At 51.8% G+C, this 20,084-nt stretch overlaps 1 protein-coding gene across 1 annotated transcript; it reads right to left on the reverse strand.

Moving 5' to 3' along the window:
- Window positions 1-8,291: 8,291 nt before the first annotated feature.
- Window positions 8,292-18,918, reverse strand: SUMO3 (small ubiquitin like modifier 3). Its single transcript, XM_006060806.4, has 4 exons — window positions 18,761-18,918; window positions 13,074-13,202; window positions 10,900-10,971; window positions 8,292-9,586 (listed from the first exon to the last, which is right to left on the reverse strand). Exons 1-4 carry the CDS (start codon window positions 18,779-18,781, stop codon window positions 9,494-9,496), a joined length of 315 nt encoding a protein of 104 aa, XP_006060868.1. The 5' UTR covers window positions 18,782-18,918; the 3' UTR covers window positions 8,292-9,493.
- Between the last annotated feature and the right edge of the window lie 1,166 nt (window positions 18,919-20,084).

Below are 20,084 nucleotides of genomic sequence, written 5' to 3' on the forward strand. Positions count from 1 at the left end.
AGGCCCAGGAGAGAGGCTTCAGGGGGCAGTGCTGCCACACTGGACCTCTGATGTAAGGAAGCGATTTCCATGGCTTAAGCTCCTCAACCTGTGGCACTTTGTTACAGAGGCCCAGGCAAGCTAGTACAGCACTCAAAAACTCAGAGAGCCATTTGGAAATCTACAAATAAACCTTGATCTTTATTCCATACCACACACGAATCTTGACATGAATCGCAGATTGAAATATAAGAGATTAACAGTATAAAGAAATCACAGGAGAAAACCTTAGCGAGCTTATGTTAGGCAATGATTTTTTAAACGTAACACAGGAGCCAAGAAATGGTTTAAAAGTCAATCAACTGGACGTCACTGAAAATTTTAAAACCTTTGCTCTTTTAAAGGCACTGTTATGAAAATTACAAGGCAAGCCGCAGGTGCTGTCACTCAAGGGACAGAGGGAAGCCAAGTGACGGAGCAAGAGTCCTGCCAAACAGCCAGTGCACACAGCTCACACCGCACAGCGCACTCCAGATGCTAACCGGGCAGCAGCACCTGCTTCTCACCGCAGGCTTAAAAAGGCAAGCCACAGTCTAACCGAAAACATTTTCAAAACGTCCAACAAAAGACCTGCACCAGCATTATATAAAGAACTCTTAGGATGTAATAAGGAAACAATAAACTCAATTAAAAACTGAGCAAAAGACTCAAGACATATTATCAATAAAGATATAAGGATAGCTCATAAAAACAGGAACTAAAACCATAATAAGATACCACTACACACCCAGCAGAGTGACTAAAACTTTAAACCTGCTCACATCAAGTGTCAGCAGGTCAGTGGGCCTCCTGATATCCTGCTGGTGGGGAGGTAAAATGGTACAACTGCTTGGGAAAACAGTTTGGCTATTTCTTTAAAAATCAAACACACATCTCACATGTGACCCAGGAATTTACCCAAAAGAAAGACAGGGAGCCAAATGTTCACAGCAGGTTTACCTGTAACAGCCAAGAAAACTAGAAACAACCCAAAGGTCCACTGACAGGCGAATGCAGTGACAAGCTGTGGCGGGTCTGCCCACACAGAGGAACGTCCCTCTGCAAGGACAGGGAGCGACAACTGGCCAAAGCAGCAACCTTGAAGAATCGCAACATTACTGCCGAGTGAAAGACCTCTAACAAAGAAAATACAAACAACTAGGAGAGTGATAAACGTGACCGAAGGTGGATTAGTCATTGCCTGGGCGCTGGGGATGCAGGAAAGATAGGGCCCAGAGGATTACAAAGAGGCAGGAGGAGGCTGGGGAGGTGGGACGGCTGCACGTACACCAAAGTCATCAATGAACCCTTTATAGACCAGCTTACTGCAGGTCAATTATACCTCAATAAAACTGTTTACAAAAGGGTGGCTAGGAAAATAGACACCACAAAGGTTGAAAGACAAAGCACAAACAGGGATAAAACACTTGTAACACATAACCACTACTCAGCAGTGAAAATGGACACAGCTCTAATAAATGAATCTCAGAAACAGTGCTGAGCAAAAACTCAATTTGCAGAATACATACTGTGCAATCCCAGCTCCACTAAGTATAAAACCAGGCAAAAGTCAGTAAAATGTGTAGGAGGATATTACAGGCTTCCCAGGTGGCACTAGTGTAAAGAACCCGCCTGTCAATGCAGAAGACAGAAGAGACGCTGGTTCAATCCCTGGGAGGGGAAGATCCCCTGGAGGAGGACATGGCAACCCACTCCAGTATTCTTGCCTGGAGAATCCCATGGACAGAGGAGCCTGGTGGGCTACTGTCCATTGGGTCATAAGGAGTAAGACACGACTGAAGCGACTTGGCATGCACGCACGCAGGAGGATATTAAGTGACAGAACTATAAAGAAAAGAACAAGGCACACAAAATTTGGTGGTCGTCACTCCTGGTGGGGGTGGGAAGGACACACTGCAGGCTGCTCAGTTCCTGCTAAGGTTCTCCTTAAGCTGGTGTCATTTTACTGTAATATCTGAATGTATACCTCCTATATTGTTTAAAATATAACACCTTTCACAATAAAACCTTTAAAAAGCTAAAAACAGATAAAGACAGGGAAGGACGACAGTAACGGGAAGGCCAGGGTGTCTGGTGTTCAGAGACGGCATTTCCAGGGGAGTGGGGCAGGGAAGGGCTGCCCACGGGGCTTAAGAGTCGTACTGGGCAGAGGAGTTGATGAGATCAGAGGCAGAAGGGCTGGGGCACACAGAGGCTAAGAGGGCTTCTGGGCAGAATGACCTGATCTGACTTCCTCCTGTGCTGGCAACAGAGCCTGGGCCAGCATGGAACCCCAGATAGAGGAGAAAGTCTAAAAGTGGGCCAACAGCCTACACGTGGATACAGAATAACACGAATCAGCAAAGACAATCGAAGGCTTGCAGCCCAAACAACTGGAAGAACAAGGCTGAGAGGCATCATAGATGGACTTAGGGCTCCGGTAGCAACGCATCACAATCGAGTGGGCTTAACACAAAAGAAATTTGTTATGTCACAGTCTGGAGGCTAGAAATCCCAGCAAAGTGTTGGTGGGCCTCGTTCCTCTAAAGGCTCTAGGAAGGATCCTTCCTTGCCTCTCCCAGCTTCTATGGATTGCTTCCAGCTGAGACAGAGAAGGCTGTGGGGCAACAAGGTGCAGAAGCACAGGGGCTCGGCTCTACACACCTAAGTCTGGGGTTCCTACTATACTGTACTGGCTTTAACAGTGCCCCCGAGAGTCTGTGAATGTAACCTTATTTGGAAACGGGCGCTGTGCAGATGTAATCGAGTTAAAACAAGGACACGCCGGATTAGGATAGGTCCTAACCAACGACTGGCATCCTTATTAGAGGGAAGCCGGCCGTGGGAAGCAATCCGTAGAAGCTGGGAGAGGCAAGGAAGGATCCTTCCTAGAGCCTTCAGAGGAACGAGGCCTGCCAACACTTTGCTGGGATTTCTAGCCTTCAGACTGTGACATAATAAATTTCTTTTGCGTTAAGCCCACTTGATTGTGATGTGTTGCTACAGGAGCTCCAAGTCCATCTATGATACCCCTAGAAAATCCCAGATGCATGAAGATAAAACATCAAGAAAAGAGGTTGGTTTAAGACACTTTGGTTCTTTCCCTGCCTCTCCTTTTTTCTGGCTGTAAGAACCTGGGCAAATCATTTTGTCTGTTACTCAATTCCCTACAAAATCTGTAAAATCAGGAGCCTGAACAGACTCACACCCAAGGTCCTACCACCTCAGAGTTTCTGCAGTTCTATAACTATTCAAGTACAAGACATTAGGCCTAAACCCCATCCAAATCTATCCAATCCCTGGCACACAGAAGCTGCTTCTGGGGGGATACCTTCCCAAAGGATGCACCACCCTAAAATGCGGGAGGACAGCAAGCCAGGATGCTAAGGCACAAAAGAATCACTAAGTGGAATTTTGTCATGTTCCTGAGATACAGCATCAAGAACAAACCCCCCATAATACACTGCAGTTGTTTTTTATAGCTCATGTGACAATGACCACAAACTCAGTGGCTGAAAACAACACCCACCGATGACCTCACAATTTTTGTGTTAGAGGCTGGGCACCCACAGGCCAGTTGGTTCTCTGCTGATACTCTCACAAGGCTGCCACCCAAGTTCACTCAGGGACCTGGCAGGATCCCACTCCCAGCGGCTGCAGGACCGAGGCTCCAGGTCCTCACCGCTGCCAGCCAGGGGTTGTCCTCAGGTTCCAGAGACCACCATGTTCCTCTGGTCCTGGCCCAGCCCTGTCAGAGGGGTCCTTCTCCTGCACTGGGTCCCTGACCTCCCCTCCTGCCTCCTCGTCTGTTTGGGGGCCTTGTGTGATGACTGGGTTCCACCCGACAACCCAGAACACACTCCCCACCTTAACGTCAGCTCCTTAGTTACCAACACTTCCAAAGTCCCTCACAGCGGTGCCCAGGTCAGTGTCTGATGGGTAACCGGGGACTGGAGTCTTTGGAGACACTTGTAGAGCTCTGTGCTACACACACTCCAAAATGTTATGCATTTACACATTAAAACACACAAGATACATTTCTGTGATACAGCTTTGAAAATCAACTGCTCTTTACATTTTATTACTACAAACTGACAATATTATTACTACAAACTGACAATATGGTTGAAATAGTTAATGAGACTTTTTTAAGTACGATAAAGGGACAACATGAGAAAATACAAGCTCAATGATGCAAAGACTGGACTGAAGCAGCCACCTAAATTCCCTGTGCAGGGGTTTTATAGTGTCTTCTACATAAATAACACCCGCTGGCAGTCTAGAAACAGGGCCAAACACACAAACAGATAGAGCAACACACACTGGGATGGCAGGAGACGGCATGTGTTCCCAGACACCTGACCCCAGCCAGGTGTCCCATGAGGAGACAGAGGCAGTGGCCCCCACCCCCAATCTGTTCAGGGGGAACCATATCTCCCCACTCTGCCCCCAGAAGGCTTTCCTAAATATACATTCTTACCTTAGAGAACACTGGATGGTGAGCACTATTTAAACGTTTATTTTATTAAGCCTGCACTTGCAACACTGGTCCCCTCCAGCCAAACACCAATACTCTCTGTGCAGGGCCACCAAGACGGTTTAGGGTGCGCGCATGTTGACCAGTTCGCTTTATGACATTCATTACTGTAGTTTATCTTCAAGTTTCTTCTTAAAGTGTCCTCAGTATAACGACAACTGTCACAGCGCACGCTCTAGACAGCCAGCTGTCAGGCACCTGCCTAAGGTCCATCCTCACAGATGGGGATGGGGGAAGGTGCGGGGCGAGGGCCAGGCCAAGGTCGGACAGCTGACCGGCAGGTCTGAAGCGCACGCAGGCTGCCACCGTGTCCCAGGAAACACAAGAGCATTCGTCCCCCACTCATCACCGAGATTCCAAGGGCGCCTCCGCGGTAGAAGGCAGAGGACGGTTCTCGTTTTCCCCTTTGCCTTCAGCAAACATCAGAAAGTCCTGCGGGCACTAAGCACTAAGCACGCTGTGTCAACACCACCCAGAAGGTAGGTGGCACCGCTCAAAAACCCTTCGTTAAAGCGGAGACCCGAGTCTGACCTTTCACCTCCGGCCCATCACGATGTGCTCCCCACTACCCCCAGGACGCTTCCTGGACTTCCCAGGAGGCCGGCGAGGTGCCCCTCCCCGACCCGCGGGCGTCCGCGAGGCTGGGGCAGCTGGCCCTCCGGTTACCGCAGAGCCGGCGTATCCAGACCAGCCCCACGCCGGCCTCTCCCAGCCGGACGTCGCGGGCGGCCCCGGGCGGTCGCACGAACCCGTCCCGACGGCGCACCGACGGAGTCCACGCCCCGCACCGGACGGCGGGCAAGGTGCAGTCTCGAACTCACGTTTGTACTCGGCCATCAGCCTCTTGAGCGCCGTCCCCGCCATCGTCCAGGCAACAGCTGCACCGTCAGCCTCGCCTCCTCAGCTCTCTTCCCTCCCGCCCGAGGCCGAGGCCACTTCCGGGTCGCCGTGAGGGCACAGGAGCGCTTCCGGGGCGCGGGGCGCGTGCGCGGTGTCCGGGCCCCGAGCCACTTTGTGCGGTCAGCTCCGCCTCCCTGGATCCAGGTTCCAATAGGAAAGTTGGCAGAAGATTTCGGAGCCTCGGGCTCCAGCAGAATGTGTGTGAACCGCCTGTTCCGTCCTCGAGGCCTCCGGGGTTTCGGCGGCGGGGACGCGGACGGAGGGTGGAGACGCCGACGAGGGCGGATGGAAGGGCGGGTGGGCAGGGAGGGCGCATGGAAGGGCGGCTGGGTAGGGCGGCCTCTCGCGGGCCGAGTGAGCGGGTGTCGTTCAGATTGTTTTTGGGGTGCACCTGGGACCGTGTTGGGGCTCCTGCGCCGTCACCCGCGCAGTTCAGAGGCGGTGATTTTCAGGCGCAACTGCAGTTAAAGCGAGAACGTCCACGCGGAGAGCGGTTGGTGCTCGGTGGCGACTCTCACGCGGTTTGAGGTTTGAAAAAGTTAGATTGGCGATTGTGGCCGTTTTACGCTCTCAGTCTGGGTTCAGCTTGGCCTGGAGAGGAGCTTTGGAGACCGAGGAGGGAGCAGAGCAACAGCCAGACACCCCCCTACCCCAGGGTGGATGGGCTTCCCGCACAACCGCAGCTCACCGCCCCAGGCAGCGGCCCCCTCGGTTTTCCCCTAGACATCTGCCTCAAGCCAGCATCCACCCCCGCTGCTCTGACTTCTCCACGGACTAATGTGTATCACAGGTCACTAGATGAGTCCTTTTTTTATTAATATTCATGGTGGTTCTACAGCTGATTGGCCCATTTATTTATCTACTCCTCTACTGTGCTTCTTAGAACCCCATTCCTTAAAGTTTTTATATTCACACTTATTCCAACATACTGTTGGGTAGAATTTACTACAATATGCCCTGTGTAGTTTCTAGTATAATATATATATACAACTTATTATCTGTCTCCTTTAACCAGAAACATGTCCCATGAGGGCAGGGAGTTTTTGTCTCCTGTGTTCCTGGATGTGCTAAGAAGCATCTGTTGAGTTGAATAAAACCGCGCAAATAAACCTCACAATGATGCATGTTTGGCAGTAGAGGAATCAACAAAAATTCAGCCTGACACTGTCTTCTCAAATGACCATGGTGATTTATATAAAAACACTGTACTTTAAAACAGTTCCAAAAAGTAATGGGTTTGCAAATACTCCTAAGGTTTCCACCTCCCATTCAAGTAGTTACCTTCTCTGTGATCCAGCTACACCCCATCCCCCCATGCAGGTCAGGGGTCAGAGGGCGACTAAACAACAATTCTACTTGAAACAGGGCATTAGTGCAGGTAATGAAAAGTACTATGATCAACATGAGGCTCAGACAACAGCACCCATTAGATGCTGGGTATTTTCTGAACTGCATCCATGTCGGTCACTTGCTGTCTTTCTGAGGTCATTCTGTTGTAGCAGTGTGTGTTCACCGTTTGTGTTCAGCAGTGTGTACCAGGATTAGTTTCAAGTGACAAAAACCCAAAATATGAGGTGCTAACATAATGGAAGTCTCACCTCGCTGTGGCTGGTGGGACAGGCTCACCTTCAAGGATACTTACACTCCCCTCCGTGCATCCTCGCTGAGATTCAAGTTGAGACTAGGCATCCTGTGTTTTATTTGCTAAATCTGGCAAATCTCAGCTCAGGTCAGCTGGTCCTGCTGTCCCAAGGGTTCCGAGCACCCGGTGTGTGATACTTACAGGCTTTCTTTCACCCACTGGACAGGCCGGCAAGTTCAGAATGAACTAGTTTCTTTGGGAATTGAAGTTCTGAGGTATAAAAAGGGTCTGCTTTTTGCAGATTCTTTCCATAAAAGCGGTGTCATGGAGCAGATGAGATTAATGGGTGCGCTCCCACCTGCGCGGTGCAGTGCAGCCAGGCTGGCACCACCCGTGTGCCTGGGGCCAAGGAGTCCTGGGGTGTGGGGTTTTGGTACTGAAACTGGGAAAGTGCCAGCTCTGTCCCAGGGCACCCATAACAGAATCAGTAAAGACGAGCCTCTCTCCTACTGAAGCATCAGTTTAACCCAGTGATTCTAGGAGCTGGTTTTACATAACAGTATTTTAATATATCAGCAGATCTGTTATTCCAAATGCACCATCTGCACACATTTCTAAGATAAAAAGACAACCTCCAGGACACTGCCTGCTTGTCCGTCAGATGCTGGGGGTAGGGCTCAGGCAGCACTGCACTAGGGCTCCCCAGAAACTGCAGTGCTCCTGACCTCAGGCACCCTGACATGTCACCCTCCCCTCAAGTGCAGGGCCTGCCCTCCTGGGCTCCACACCCCCCACACCTTCTCTGGGCCACACCTCTGCCCGCTGCTGCTGTAAGCAAGTCACGTGCTCGCTGCCCCTGAGCTTTCAGCCTGTGCTCGAGGACCTCCCCAACCCCCTGATACAGTATCACAGTGCAACACAGAAGTTTCCAAAACAGGATCAACTCACTTCCATTTCTAAACAGATAAGGGAATAAGTTGTCAGCTGCACTGCACAAAGGAAAACAGTCTCACATTCAAACACGAAAAATATCAAGAAGCCCAGAGTCATGGTAACCCCCCCAGGAGCCCAGGAGAGGGAGGAGGGCTCTGCAGGGGAGGGGGCGGCCTTGGCAGGGATGTCACAGCCTGCAGGAGTGCAGGTGAGCCAGCCTTCAGATGGAAGTCGGAGTGGTCTTGCTGAAAGGTCACTGCAAATACTGAACATGACACGATGTCCAATCTCCAAACGCAGTATAGAGTGTGAGCCAAGAGACAGAATACCAAACTATATTTACTGTTGACAGTAGTAAAGGACAACAAATAATGTACAAATTGGGGAATAAACACAACAGAGCCGCAGACCCCCCGCCTGTGCCCGAACAGCAAGGTACAAAGGAAGTGCAGACTTCTCCAGCAAGGTCTCAGGCGAGCAGGAGATGATGGTGGTTATCCTGCTCAGGTGACCAAAGCAGGCAGCCAGGGGCCATCAGACAGGAGTGAGTCCACACGGAAGGGCAACAGGACAACCATTGGAGGTTAACCAAAACAGACCCCAAAATGCACAGAACTGAAATCACACGTAACATGTAAGCTCCATACCAACTTGGGGAGCAGAGCACGGTCCTCGGGGAGAACCCGGGGGCATCTCTCACTTGTAGCCACACTCTGAAGCAGCTCTTTTACACAAAAACATACCAGCAAAATCAGCAATATTCTATCTTCCTTGTTTACATACAGACCATTGTTACTCATCAGAAGCAAATACTGGAGGAAATCTGAGGCCCTGGCACTGTGAGCACAGCAGACGTGTGGGACTTACTTTCTTCTCTGTTAAGAAAAGGGGAAAAGCCCATTTTTGTTGTCAGAGCAGCGTCACCGGCAGTTGGTGGCAATGGGTCCAGGGCCCCAGACCCCGCCCAGGGCTGTGTTACTGAAGAACTTCTTACCTTTTAAGAAACATTCCAGTATTTTCCCTTCAACTTTACTATGTTCTGGCAAAGCTTACATTTCTAATATTTAGCATTGAAAAAACCTGTGCCCGCAAGAAACAGTAAGTGAAAGTGTATCTCCCATACCAACCATTACCCCAAAACTCGCCCCACAGAAGCACCCCCAGAGTAGTGACAGTTCTCTCCATGGTTGGAATGAGGGGGGTCAACACCTGGAGTGAGATCCCCGTCTAGACAGAAAGCAGGCATTCAGGCCACAAGCTTGGAGAAAATGTCATAGGAGGGAGAAAAAACGAAAAAGTAAAAACAAAGCCCAAGTCCCTCACCACGCATTTTACCCAAACACAGGTACCAGGTGATGGGCCTCGGGAGGCTGGGGACCATCACCACGGTGGCACTCAAGTGCATCAGAGCGAAGTCCTTCTGGGGAATGTCCTCGGTGTCCGAGCCTCCCTGCTGATGGGCTTGGCCACACGTCCACTGTTCAATAGCAAACACAGCACGGTGCCACAAGGGGATGGGGGCTCTAGAGGCCACTCCCCAAGAGGCAGCTGGCCACCCTGGAGCCCCCCGTCTGCTGCTGGAACACGTCGATGGTGTCCTCGTCTTCCATCTCCAGCTGCAGGCACAGAAGGTGTGTCAGTGTCTTCTCGTGCTGGGGGGGACCCGCCCCCACACACCTGAGCCCACCCTCAAGTCGGCACATGAGGACAGAGGCTCAACTATGGCTTTCCAGTTAGCCCGCTTCTTCCGCAAGTTCTCCTAACAGAATCCACAACGCTAGCGCCTTGACTGACAGAGAAACTAAGTCCTGTTAAAAGCAAAGTGTCTCAAGTTTTACTGAGAAGTATACAAAAATCAGATTTCAGCTAGGAGTGAGTGCCAGAAGCGCGGAATCCTGGGGACCTCAGAGGTAGGGGGTGGAGTCCACATGGGTGCTGCCAAAGCCAACTCCATCCCAAAGGAAGGGCTCCCTGCTGGCCTCCCCATCCCGTCGAGTAGCATCCTGCTCAGAAATCAAGAGTAGTACCCCTGAGGGGGGTGGGAGGGCACGGGGAGGGCTCCTGTTGCAGATACGACCCAGCACGCAAATCAGCACAGAGGCTGGGGGAGCCCATGGCTGCCCCTTCCCTCTGTGTAAGGGGCATGCGGCTCCCCATAGGAGCACAGATGAAACCTCCACAGAGCAGCCCTTTTACACTGAAGGCTGGCTGATTCTCCCCATGTTCGACCCTGCAGTCGTCTGGCTGACAAGTGACAGGGGTGCAGCCTGGACCCCAGGCTCTCCCTCCACGAGGAGGGATGTGCAGACCTGACAGAGCCGCTTGCGGTGGCTGATGCTGGAGGAAACAGAGCACACTGCACCCCTCTCCACTCATGCCCCTTGGCATCAGTGCTCAGAGGGCAGGAGATGGAGGCAGGAATGTAGCTGCAGACTAACGCTGCAGGTCCAGTGTCCCGACAACACGAGGTGGCGATCACATCTGCCCAGCTCGCCTGGAGCAGAGATGGGGGTGGGGTCGGGGGGTGAGGACGCTGGGCCTCGGCCGTGACCCTGGACCACCTCAGCTGAGAACCCAGCCCTCCTGCTCCTTCCCCCAACACAAAGGAGGCTGACAAAGTACATTTTTCTCATTTGAAAACTAAACCTCAAAATTACAAAATCTAATAATCTAAGCCATTGAGAAAATGTAAGGGGAATTCACTGGCCATCCAGTGGCTAGGACTCTGCGCTTCCACTGCAGGGGCATTAGTTCAATCCCTCGTCAGGAACTACAAGCCATGCAGCACGCTTCAAAAAAAAAGGGAAAGAAAATGTACGGTGTTCTGTATGAACAGCAATCAGTCACTCTCAGATGTGAGCGTTCCTGCTGGCAGCTGCCACACGCAGGGCGGAAGTAGCCCCTGAGTGCAGACCTGCTGGGTTCCTACCTGGGCTGGGGTGTCTGTTTCATTAATTGGTTGTCCATCAAACCTGAATCGAATCTGTCTCATTGACAAGCCCTGAAAAGAAAAGCAGTTATCACTGTAAGTATTTCCCGCTAACACATTAGTTCAAAAAGAATCACACATTCATCAAAACACCAGACTTGTGAATACACAGATTTATGACCCAGTTGACTACAAAGTCTCACCAGTGGGCCTGAAGCTCTGAGGCAGCTAGAAAACAACAGAGAGTTCCCCCAGGAAAAGGGAGCCACAGAAAACAGTAAAGAACCAGGACTTTTGAAAATCAGAAATCATGACAGACACAAGACCACCCATAAAAAGCGGGAACACAAAGTCGAGAAAACCTCCCAGAAAAGAGACCAACAGCAACAAGCCCCATGCACAGTTGGGGGAAATGATCCAGATGCACACACCTGGCACAGGTGACTAAATCGGATGGAATCCCACTGGGGAGGGACACAAACTGTCACTGAACTGACAGAAGGTCCAGTTCCTGAACTGAACTGAGTTTCTAGACCAAAAGGCCGAGAACATGCCCAGAAGAGTCTAAGACAAAACTCCCTACCTAAAAGCCCAGGAATAAAGTCCTGAAAGCTAGGAGAGATAAACCACATTACAACAAAGGACCGAGAATCAGAGCATCACTGAACTTTTCATACAAATGGGGGAAACTAGAAGAATATGATGCAGGAACTCCAAAAGAGGAAAATGAATTTCAACTTAGAAATTTATATGCAGTCAAATTACTCAAGTGTGAAGGTTTATAAAGCAAATCACGTTCAGAGAAGCAGTATTCTTCATATGCTTTCTGAGCAAGATACTGGAAGATATGCTTTATCAAGACAGGGAAAGAAGATTAGTCCAGAAAGATTAGTCCAGGAGGGGGGCCAAATACATGGGCAGAAAGATTCCTGGGAGGCTCTGTGGGAGGACCACAGAGCGGCAGCCCAGGCGGGGCAAGAGGGAGGGGGCCCGGGTGGGAGATAGTGCAGCATGGCAGGAAATGCAGGGCATAAATTCACGATGGGACACCCTGAAATCGACACACACGGCCACCACCAGACCAAGAACAACAGGACTCAGACAAGAGCCAGCGATAAGCACAGGTTGCTATGTGGCTGGGGTGGCTGCCTGGTCACAAAAGCAGCAGAGTCCAGAGCAGGCTGGGTGCAGGGAGAGGGCTGTGTGCGGGGGCAGGGGCTGGCTGTGTGGACCACGGGTCAGAGCAGAAGTCCCACCTTTCACAGGTGAAAATAGTCTCCAAAATCCAAAATTTCTCCATGAAACAATATTTATCAAGAAAAAGTGGAAAAAAGAAAAAGCTGGAATTGATAGTGACCTCCTCTGAAGAGCAAAGCCTGAAAAGAGGGGAGAAAAAGAGGAAGGCATGGAGCTTTTTTAGGTGTTTTTAATAGTAACAACAAACAGGCCAAGGCAAGGGTTATCAAAGTCAAGAGTAGAAACTAAGGTCAAGGATTTCAGAATCCCCCACAGAGGACTGGCTCCTGTGGAGAGCACCAGGGCCCCAGGGCACAGTCTGACACATACAAGAGGCGGCTCTTTGTCTCGTAAAGCAGTAAATAAAGGAAAGTGATGCTTTTGAAGTGTGGTTTTGGAGAAGATGCTTGAGAGTCCCTTGGACTGCAAGGAGATGCAACCAGTCCATCCTAAAGGAAATCAGTCCTGGGTGGTCATTGGAAGGACTGATGTTGAATCTGAAGCTCCAATATTTTGGCCACCTGATGTGAAGAGCTGACTCATTTGAAAAGACCCTGATGCTGGGAAAGATTGAAGGCAGGAGGAGAAGGGGACAACAGAGGATGAGATGGCTGGATGGCATCACCGACTCAATGGACATGGGTTTGGGTGGACTCCAGGAGTTGGTGATAGACAGGGAAGCCTGGTGTGCTGCGGTTCATGGGGTCGCAAAGAGTCAGACACGACTGAACTGAACTGATTAAATGTGTCTGGAGCAAATTGTGCCAGGGCAGTGTCTCCACAGACACGGAGGAGGAGGGATGGAATCCGTGAGAACCCACTGTTCAGATTCCAACAGCACCAGACACCTGCCCCGCCCGGAGAAGCCTGGCCAGCCTGGACACACATGAGCACACACACAGGCCCCTGAACGCACATTCCACCGCCCCTCCCCACACCTGGCGCTCGCAGTAGGCCTTCATCAGCTTGCTGAGCGGTGTATGTCTCTTGATCTTGAACTGGACCACGGAGCCGTCCTGCCCGGCCACCTTCAGGTTGATGTGGTCGTTCTCCGTCTTCACTCCCTCCTGCAAAGAGACGTGCATCTGGGCCTCCACCTGTTGCCCCACAACCACCACTGCTTCTTAAATGTCCCCAGCAATTCAGTCACTGGTGTGTCTGTCGTATTCTTATACCAAACTGACTTGTAACTTCTATTTGCTGAGTCAGGCAAATGTCCTGCCAACCTAGCGTTTGTCACAAACGTCAGCTTAAGGGGGAAAAAAATCTGTGTAACACCAGAAAACAACAGAGAGAAGATCCGCCTTTGTTGTAAGGTTGCTCTTAGAGTGGAGCACAAGTGACTTATACTCAAGTGTCAGGGTGAATAAGGTCAGGGTGAATAAGACACCAGAGACGTTTCTGGCCAGAACGAAGGCTGCGCAGTGGCTCAGGGTCCAGACTGCCCGCGGCTTCCCCGCTTGCCTCCCAGGGAGGGCCACCCTCAAGTGCATCCTGGGTTGCCAGTCCCACTTGAACAGGGTCACCGCCCTATCCTATCCATGGGACATGACCCATGGGACACTCCAAGCTGCTAAGCAATCAACAAGGTCTCTGGTCCTTGGAAACTTCTGGAAGTTGGTGCAAGAAGCTGGTGTTCTGAGCAGAGCTCAGCCCGAGAGCACACTGCTGGGGAAAAGAGGAGTGTCTGCTTTTTCACAAATGACAAAGCTGACCTAAGTCAATCTGCATAGTCTGGATGAAGACCAAAGCAATTCTGTGTGCTGTCCCGGCCAAGTTCTCCTCTTCCTGGGGCTCTCCTTCCCCACCGCTCCCCCTTCCAAGCCCTGGGACTGCTCCCCGCCACATGAAGGAGAGAGGAAAGGAGGCCCCTGGAGACCAGAGTAGGGGAGCTCAGAGTGGCTCTGAGAAGTGGTCCCAGCAGGCAAGACTCTAGCAATGAGCCCCCGTCTGATGAAGCTGGGGGTCCCACGATCAGCACCTCACCATTCCCCAGAGACCAAGGATGCTTTTGCTTTTTCATCTTTTCAAATAAAGGTTTAATTTTGAAATAATCCTACATTTCCAAAAGAGCTGCCATACAGAGGCAGAGCGCTCCTACACGCCCCACTGGGTCTCCTTAACATCTCACGCACTGCAGTGTGCGTCCTGCCCAAGAACACAACACTAGCGCACCGCTGACAACACAACTGCAAGCTTTTTTGTATTTCACCCGTTTTTCCACTAATACCCTTTCTCTGTTTTGTATTTCACAATTTTTCTCCACTAATACCATTTTTCTGTTCCAGAATCTAACCCAGGGTACCTCCTTGCATTTACAGATAAGATTTCCTATCCACTTATTCTTTTATTTCTTTGCTGTTTATTCATTGTGTTAAAATACACATAAAATTTACCATCTCAGCCATTTTTAAGTGTACAGTTTGTAGTATAAAATACAGCCACCGCCACCATCCATCTCTACAATTCTTTTCATCTTATAAAACTGAAACTCTGTCCCCATGAAACCCTCACTCGTCCTCCCCCAGCCACTGACAACCACCATTCTTCGGCCTCCATGAATCTGATTCCTCTGGGGACCTCCTGTAAGTGGAATTACAGTATATGTCCTCTCGTGACTGGCTTACATCAATCAGCATAATGTCTTCCTGGTTCATCCCTGATGTAGCAAACCTGAATAATACCCTGCTGTACACACAGACCAGGCCTGCCTGGTGGCTCAGGTGGTAAAGAATCTGCCTGCAATGCAGGAGACCTGGGTTCGATTCATGGGTTGGGAAGATCCCCTGGAGACGGAAATGGCTCCCACTCCAGTTATTCTTGCCTGGAGAATTCCATGGACAAGGAGCCTGGCGGGCTATAGTCCGTGGGTCGCAGAGTTGGACATCACTGAGCCACTAACACTTTCACCCAGCAGTAGAGCTGCTGGATCATATGGAAATTCTGCTTTTAATTCTTTGAGGAACTTCCATTCTCTCTTCCATGGCAGCTGCATCATTTGACATTCCCACCAACAATTCCAACTTCTCCACATCCTCTCCAGCACTTGCTGCTTTCTGTTTTGATTTTTTAAAGTAGCCATCCTAATGAGTGTCAGGCAGTATCTCGCTGTAGTTCTATTTGATTCCCCTGATGATCAATAAACTGGAAAATTCTGAAAGAGATGGGAATACCAGAACACCTGATCTGCCTCTTGAGAAATCTGTATGCAGGTCAGGAAGCAACAGTTAGAACTGGACATGGAACAACAGACTGGTTCCAAATAGGAAAAGGAGTTCATCAAGGCTGTATATTGTCACCATTTATTTAACTTATATGCAGAGTACATCATGAGAAACGCTGGACTGGAAGAAACACAAACTGGAATCAAGATTGCCGGGAGAAATATCAATAACCTCAGATATGCAGATGACACCACCCTTATGGCAGAAAGTGAAGAGGAACTCAAAAGCCTCTTGATGAAAGTGAAAGTGGAGAGTGAAAAAGTTGGCTTAAAGCTCAACATTCAGAAAACGAAGATCATGGCATCCGGTCCCATCACTTCATGGCAAATAGATGGGGAAACAGTGTCAGACTTTATTTTTCTGGGCTCCAAAATCACTGCAGATGGTGACTGCAGCCATGAAATTAAAAGACGCTTACCTCCTTGGAAGGAAAGTTATGACCAACCTAGATAGCATATTGAAAAGCAGAGACATTACTTTGCCAACAAAGGTTCGTCTAGTCAAGGCTATGGTTTTTCCTGTGGTCATGTATGGATGTGAGAGTTGGACTGTGAAGAAAACTGAGCGCCAAAGAACTGATGCTTTTGAACTGTGGTGTTGGAGAAGACTCTTGCGAGTCCCTTGGATTGCAAGGAGATCCAACCAGTCCATTCTGAAGGAGATCAGCCCTGGGATTTCTTTGGAAAGAACGATGCTAAGGCTGAAACTCCAGTACTTTGGCCACCTCATGCGAAGAGTTGACTCATTGGAAAAGACTCTGATGCTGGGAGGGATTGGGGGCAGGAGAAGAAGGGGACGACAGAGGATGAGATGGCTGGATGGCATTGCTGACTCGATGGACGTGAGTCTCAGTGAACTCCGGGAGTTGGTGATGGACAGGGAGGCCTGGCGTGCTGCGATTCATGGGGTCGCAAAGAGTCGGACACGACTGAGGGACTGAACTGATCTGATCTGATGATCAGTGATATCAAGCATCTTGGCTATTCATATATGTCTTCTCTGGAGAAATGTCTATTCAGGTTTTTTTGCTCATTATTTAATCAGGTCACTTATTTTCTTGTTGAGTTTTAGGAGTTCTCTATATAGTCTAAATATTGATCCTTTATCAGATATGCAATGTAGAAGGAAAATCAAAAGGGAGTCGGTGTTGCTCAGAGAGCCCCTCAGACAGAACCCAGAGACCACTGAGGACGGGACTCATGCTCATCTCAACCCAGATGGAATCTGACCTGTGACCACGTCCTGTCCTGACGAAGCATCCAGGACACCTGCCCAAAACTCGAGACGCCTGTGGGACCCTGACCCTGAACCAACGCGTGACAGCCACCCCTTCGGGACACACATTTCTTTCTGTATCAGGGTTCAGCCTCGTGGCTCTTGCCTTTGTAAGCCCCTGATTCTTTCTCTTACCCAGAAAGCTCTTTGTTTTACCCAAATCTGTGTCTCCCAAATCACAATTCTTAACACCCCAAATTACTTTATTTGCAGCCTTCTGTGGGTTTTTTTGGGTTGATAGTGATTTGAAAATATCATCTCCCCTTTCTGTGGTTGCATTTTTACCCTGTTCTTTTATCAGTGTCTTTTGATGTACAAAATTTTTAAATTTTCATAAGTCGTTTTTTTTTTTCATGACACCTGTGTCTTTGGTGTCACAATCAAGAAATCACCACCAAGTCCAATGTCGTGGAGTTTTTGTCCTATGCTTTCTCCTAAAAGTTCTATTGTCTTAATTCTCACATTTAGGTCTTTGATCCATCTTGACTTAACTTCCCAATTTAGTGTTGAGAAGGGGCCAACTGCATTCTTTTGCACATAGCCAGATGATACATTCACTTTCTTAATGAAAAAATATGGGTGTGTTTAAAACAGAGATGCAGGGACCAGAACGCGAAAAGAAAGAGGGCTGCGGCTACAGACCAGGAAGAGGAAGGCCAGACTCGCAGCGAATCCCTAATAATCAAAACTTGGAAAAAAGGAAAGGGAAGGAAGAAACCCTAAAAACCACAGCAGGGTTCACCCGGTCAGTCCCCTACCTGGACTCTGCAGGGGAGGCAAACTGGTCCACAAGGTTTTCTTTGCACCAAGATGGCCTGGGGGTGTGCCTCCTACCCCTCCCCTCCAGGCCGGAAGGAGAGAGCATCTCTGAGCCAGAGGAGCCCGGAAGGAACCGAGGCCTCCGAAGACAAGGGTGGGGCCTGAGGCACAACCAGCTCGCTGTCTTGGAAGTAGTTAAAACAAGTTAATTCTACTGAACTATGCCTTGGACATTGAACACGTGGGAGTGTTAAGCTTAAGCGCACCCAAAGGATGAGTATTGAGCGTATTTCACTGTATCTCACTGCATTTAAACTCTGGAAGAGGAGACCACCTAGAGGTCATAAAGGCAGGCAGTTACATCTCCTCCCACCCCAACTGGAAAAGCAAAGGCAGCTCCGAGGAGGCTCCAGGGCGGAAAGGGCCGCGTCCACCGTGGGATCCCGTCCAGGGGCTCCGTGCAAGCGCACCCAGCCCGCCTCTGCCTCCGGTACGCACTGGGGCGCGATCTCCAAGCAGCAGCAGCGGGGTTCAAGAGAGAGGCTGCGTGCAGAGCAAGAGTGCTGACGAAAATCTCCAGAAACCCGTTTCCAAGACTAGTTTTCATGACCGCGGACCTTCGCGAGGACTGCCGGCCAGGGCAGCAGACTGCGGAGCGCACACCCTGCAGCGGCGACGCGGGATGAGCACACACCCAAGGGGCCGCAGTGGATCCAGACAAGTCAGGCCTCTCGGAGCCCCTGCCCGGCCTGCGCCCTCGGCGCTCCGCAGCGAGGACTGAGGAGGGGACCACGCGCACGCTGGGCAGTAGAGCCCAGGCCGGCCGGTTCCCATGAGGTGCATAGTTAGGGAGGGTCCGGGCGAAGGAAGAGGTCCTGGGGAGGGGCGGTCCCAGAGAGGGTTTGGGGACGCGGGCGATGTCGGCGGATGGAGAAGGTCCAAATTAGAAGCGCCGGCTCTTCCAGACTCGGGCCAACGGGGCGGGTCTCCCGGCACAGCGGGCTGGGTTGGAGCCGGAGGGGTGGAGCTCCAACAGTGGACGCGGGACTTGGGCGGAGTCGGAGCGCGAGGGCGGAGTCTGGGTAGGGGCGGGGCCCTGAGGGGCGGGACCCGAGGGAGGGGTCTGGGTAGGGGCGGGGTCTGGAAGGAGGGCGGGGCGCGAAAGGGCGGGGGGAGGGGAACCGAGCGGGGCAGGGCGACGTGGGGGAGGGGGTGGAGGGAGAAGGGGGGAGGGGAGGCCCAGCGGCGCGGCTGGACACGGGTCCCAGCGGCCGGCGGCAGAGGGCGGCGGGGCCCGGGGAGCGGGCGCGAGGGCGGCGCGGGCGTGGGGGCTGAGTCCGGCCCGGCCCGCATCCGCCGGCCCTTACCTTGGGCTTCTCCTCGGACATGGCTGCGCTCGGAGGGCAGCGGGACGGCAGGCAGCCCCGAGCGAGCGACTCACGCTCTCGGCCCGCCGCTCTCCCGCCGCAACTGCTCGCGGGGCCGCGCTTTGCCCCCAAATCCCTGCGCGCAGGTTGGCCGGCGCGGGTCACGTGGTAGTCGCGCGTGCACGAGGCGCGCTCCCGGACGTCGGGCGCGTGCCCGGTCGGCCAGGGTTCCTGGCTGTTGGAAATGCGTCACCGGGCGGGCCCTGCGCGGTCAGGCGTCTGGCCTTCGGGGGTGCTCCGGGCAGCTAGGCCTGGGGCCGCTGGAGGAGTGGGGGCACGCTGTGACTCGGGGAGCGCACAGAGCAGCTAGGGTCGAGGTCAGGGCGGTGCATAGGGCAGCTGGCGTGGCGAGGCGTAAGCTGTGGGGCAGGGGGCGCTGGGACCCAGAGGTGCCCGGGGCCAGCGAGGGTCCGGGAGCGCGCTGGAAGGCGCGCGGGGACCCCGAGGGGGCGCACTGGGACCCCCAAGGGTGCACAGAGATCCAAGCCATGAGGCCTGACACCTGATCTTGTAGCCTGAGAATGGCCTGTTCACCTCTTTAGTCCCCTTCTCCCGAACTGGCCACTCACCTACCGCGGCTCCACCAGTCAAGCCCCATTGCACTCACTGACTCCCGTATAGTGCGTTCCTTTCTCAGAGGGAAACAAGGAAAATAAAGCCAGCCAGGCGAACCACCTCTACCCTGGCCCTAGGAGACCTGAGTGAAAGCTGCTCTGGAGGGGACCCCCCGCTACTAGGAAAGGCCAGCAGGAGCCGAAGGTCAGGTCATGAGGAAGTGGGAGTGAGGAAGAATGCCTACTAGGCCGACCCACCTGGCAGCTCCGTCCACAAAGGACGTATGGTGCGTTCATTCAGCAAGGCCAACGCAGGCTCCAAAGTCCGCTGCCTCCACCCTGAGCTCCGGGTGAACAGAGGCATCAAGGGGCCTTTCTAAGAGGGCCTCGGGGTGGTGGAAAGTCTCTAGTTCCATCTACTTTGCGATCTGTGCTCCCTGACTGTGTGTGGCTCCTTCCTCTGCCCTTGTCCAGCCCCCTTCAGGGACCTTCTGAGCCTGGCCAGTGGAAGCTGAGCACCTGGGGAGACAGTGATCTAGTCAGTTGGGTTCAGCGCATTTCCTGTCAATATCGAAAGGCCATAAAGCCAAGTTTTCATGGACCTTAATTTAACAGTTTTTGACTCTTAAAAATTCACTTCTTGGGACTTCCTTGGTGGTCCAGCGGTTAAGAATCTGCCTTGCAATGCAGGCAATGCTGATTCCCTGGTG

This window comes from Bubalus bubalis, chromosome 1 (assembly GCF_019923935.1).
Source record: "Bubalus bubalis isolate 160015118507 breed Murrah chromosome 1, NDDB_SH_1, whole genome shotgun sequence".
Taxonomy (NCBI): domain Eukaryota; kingdom Metazoa; phylum Chordata; class Mammalia; order Artiodactyla; family Bovidae; genus Bubalus; species Bubalus bubalis.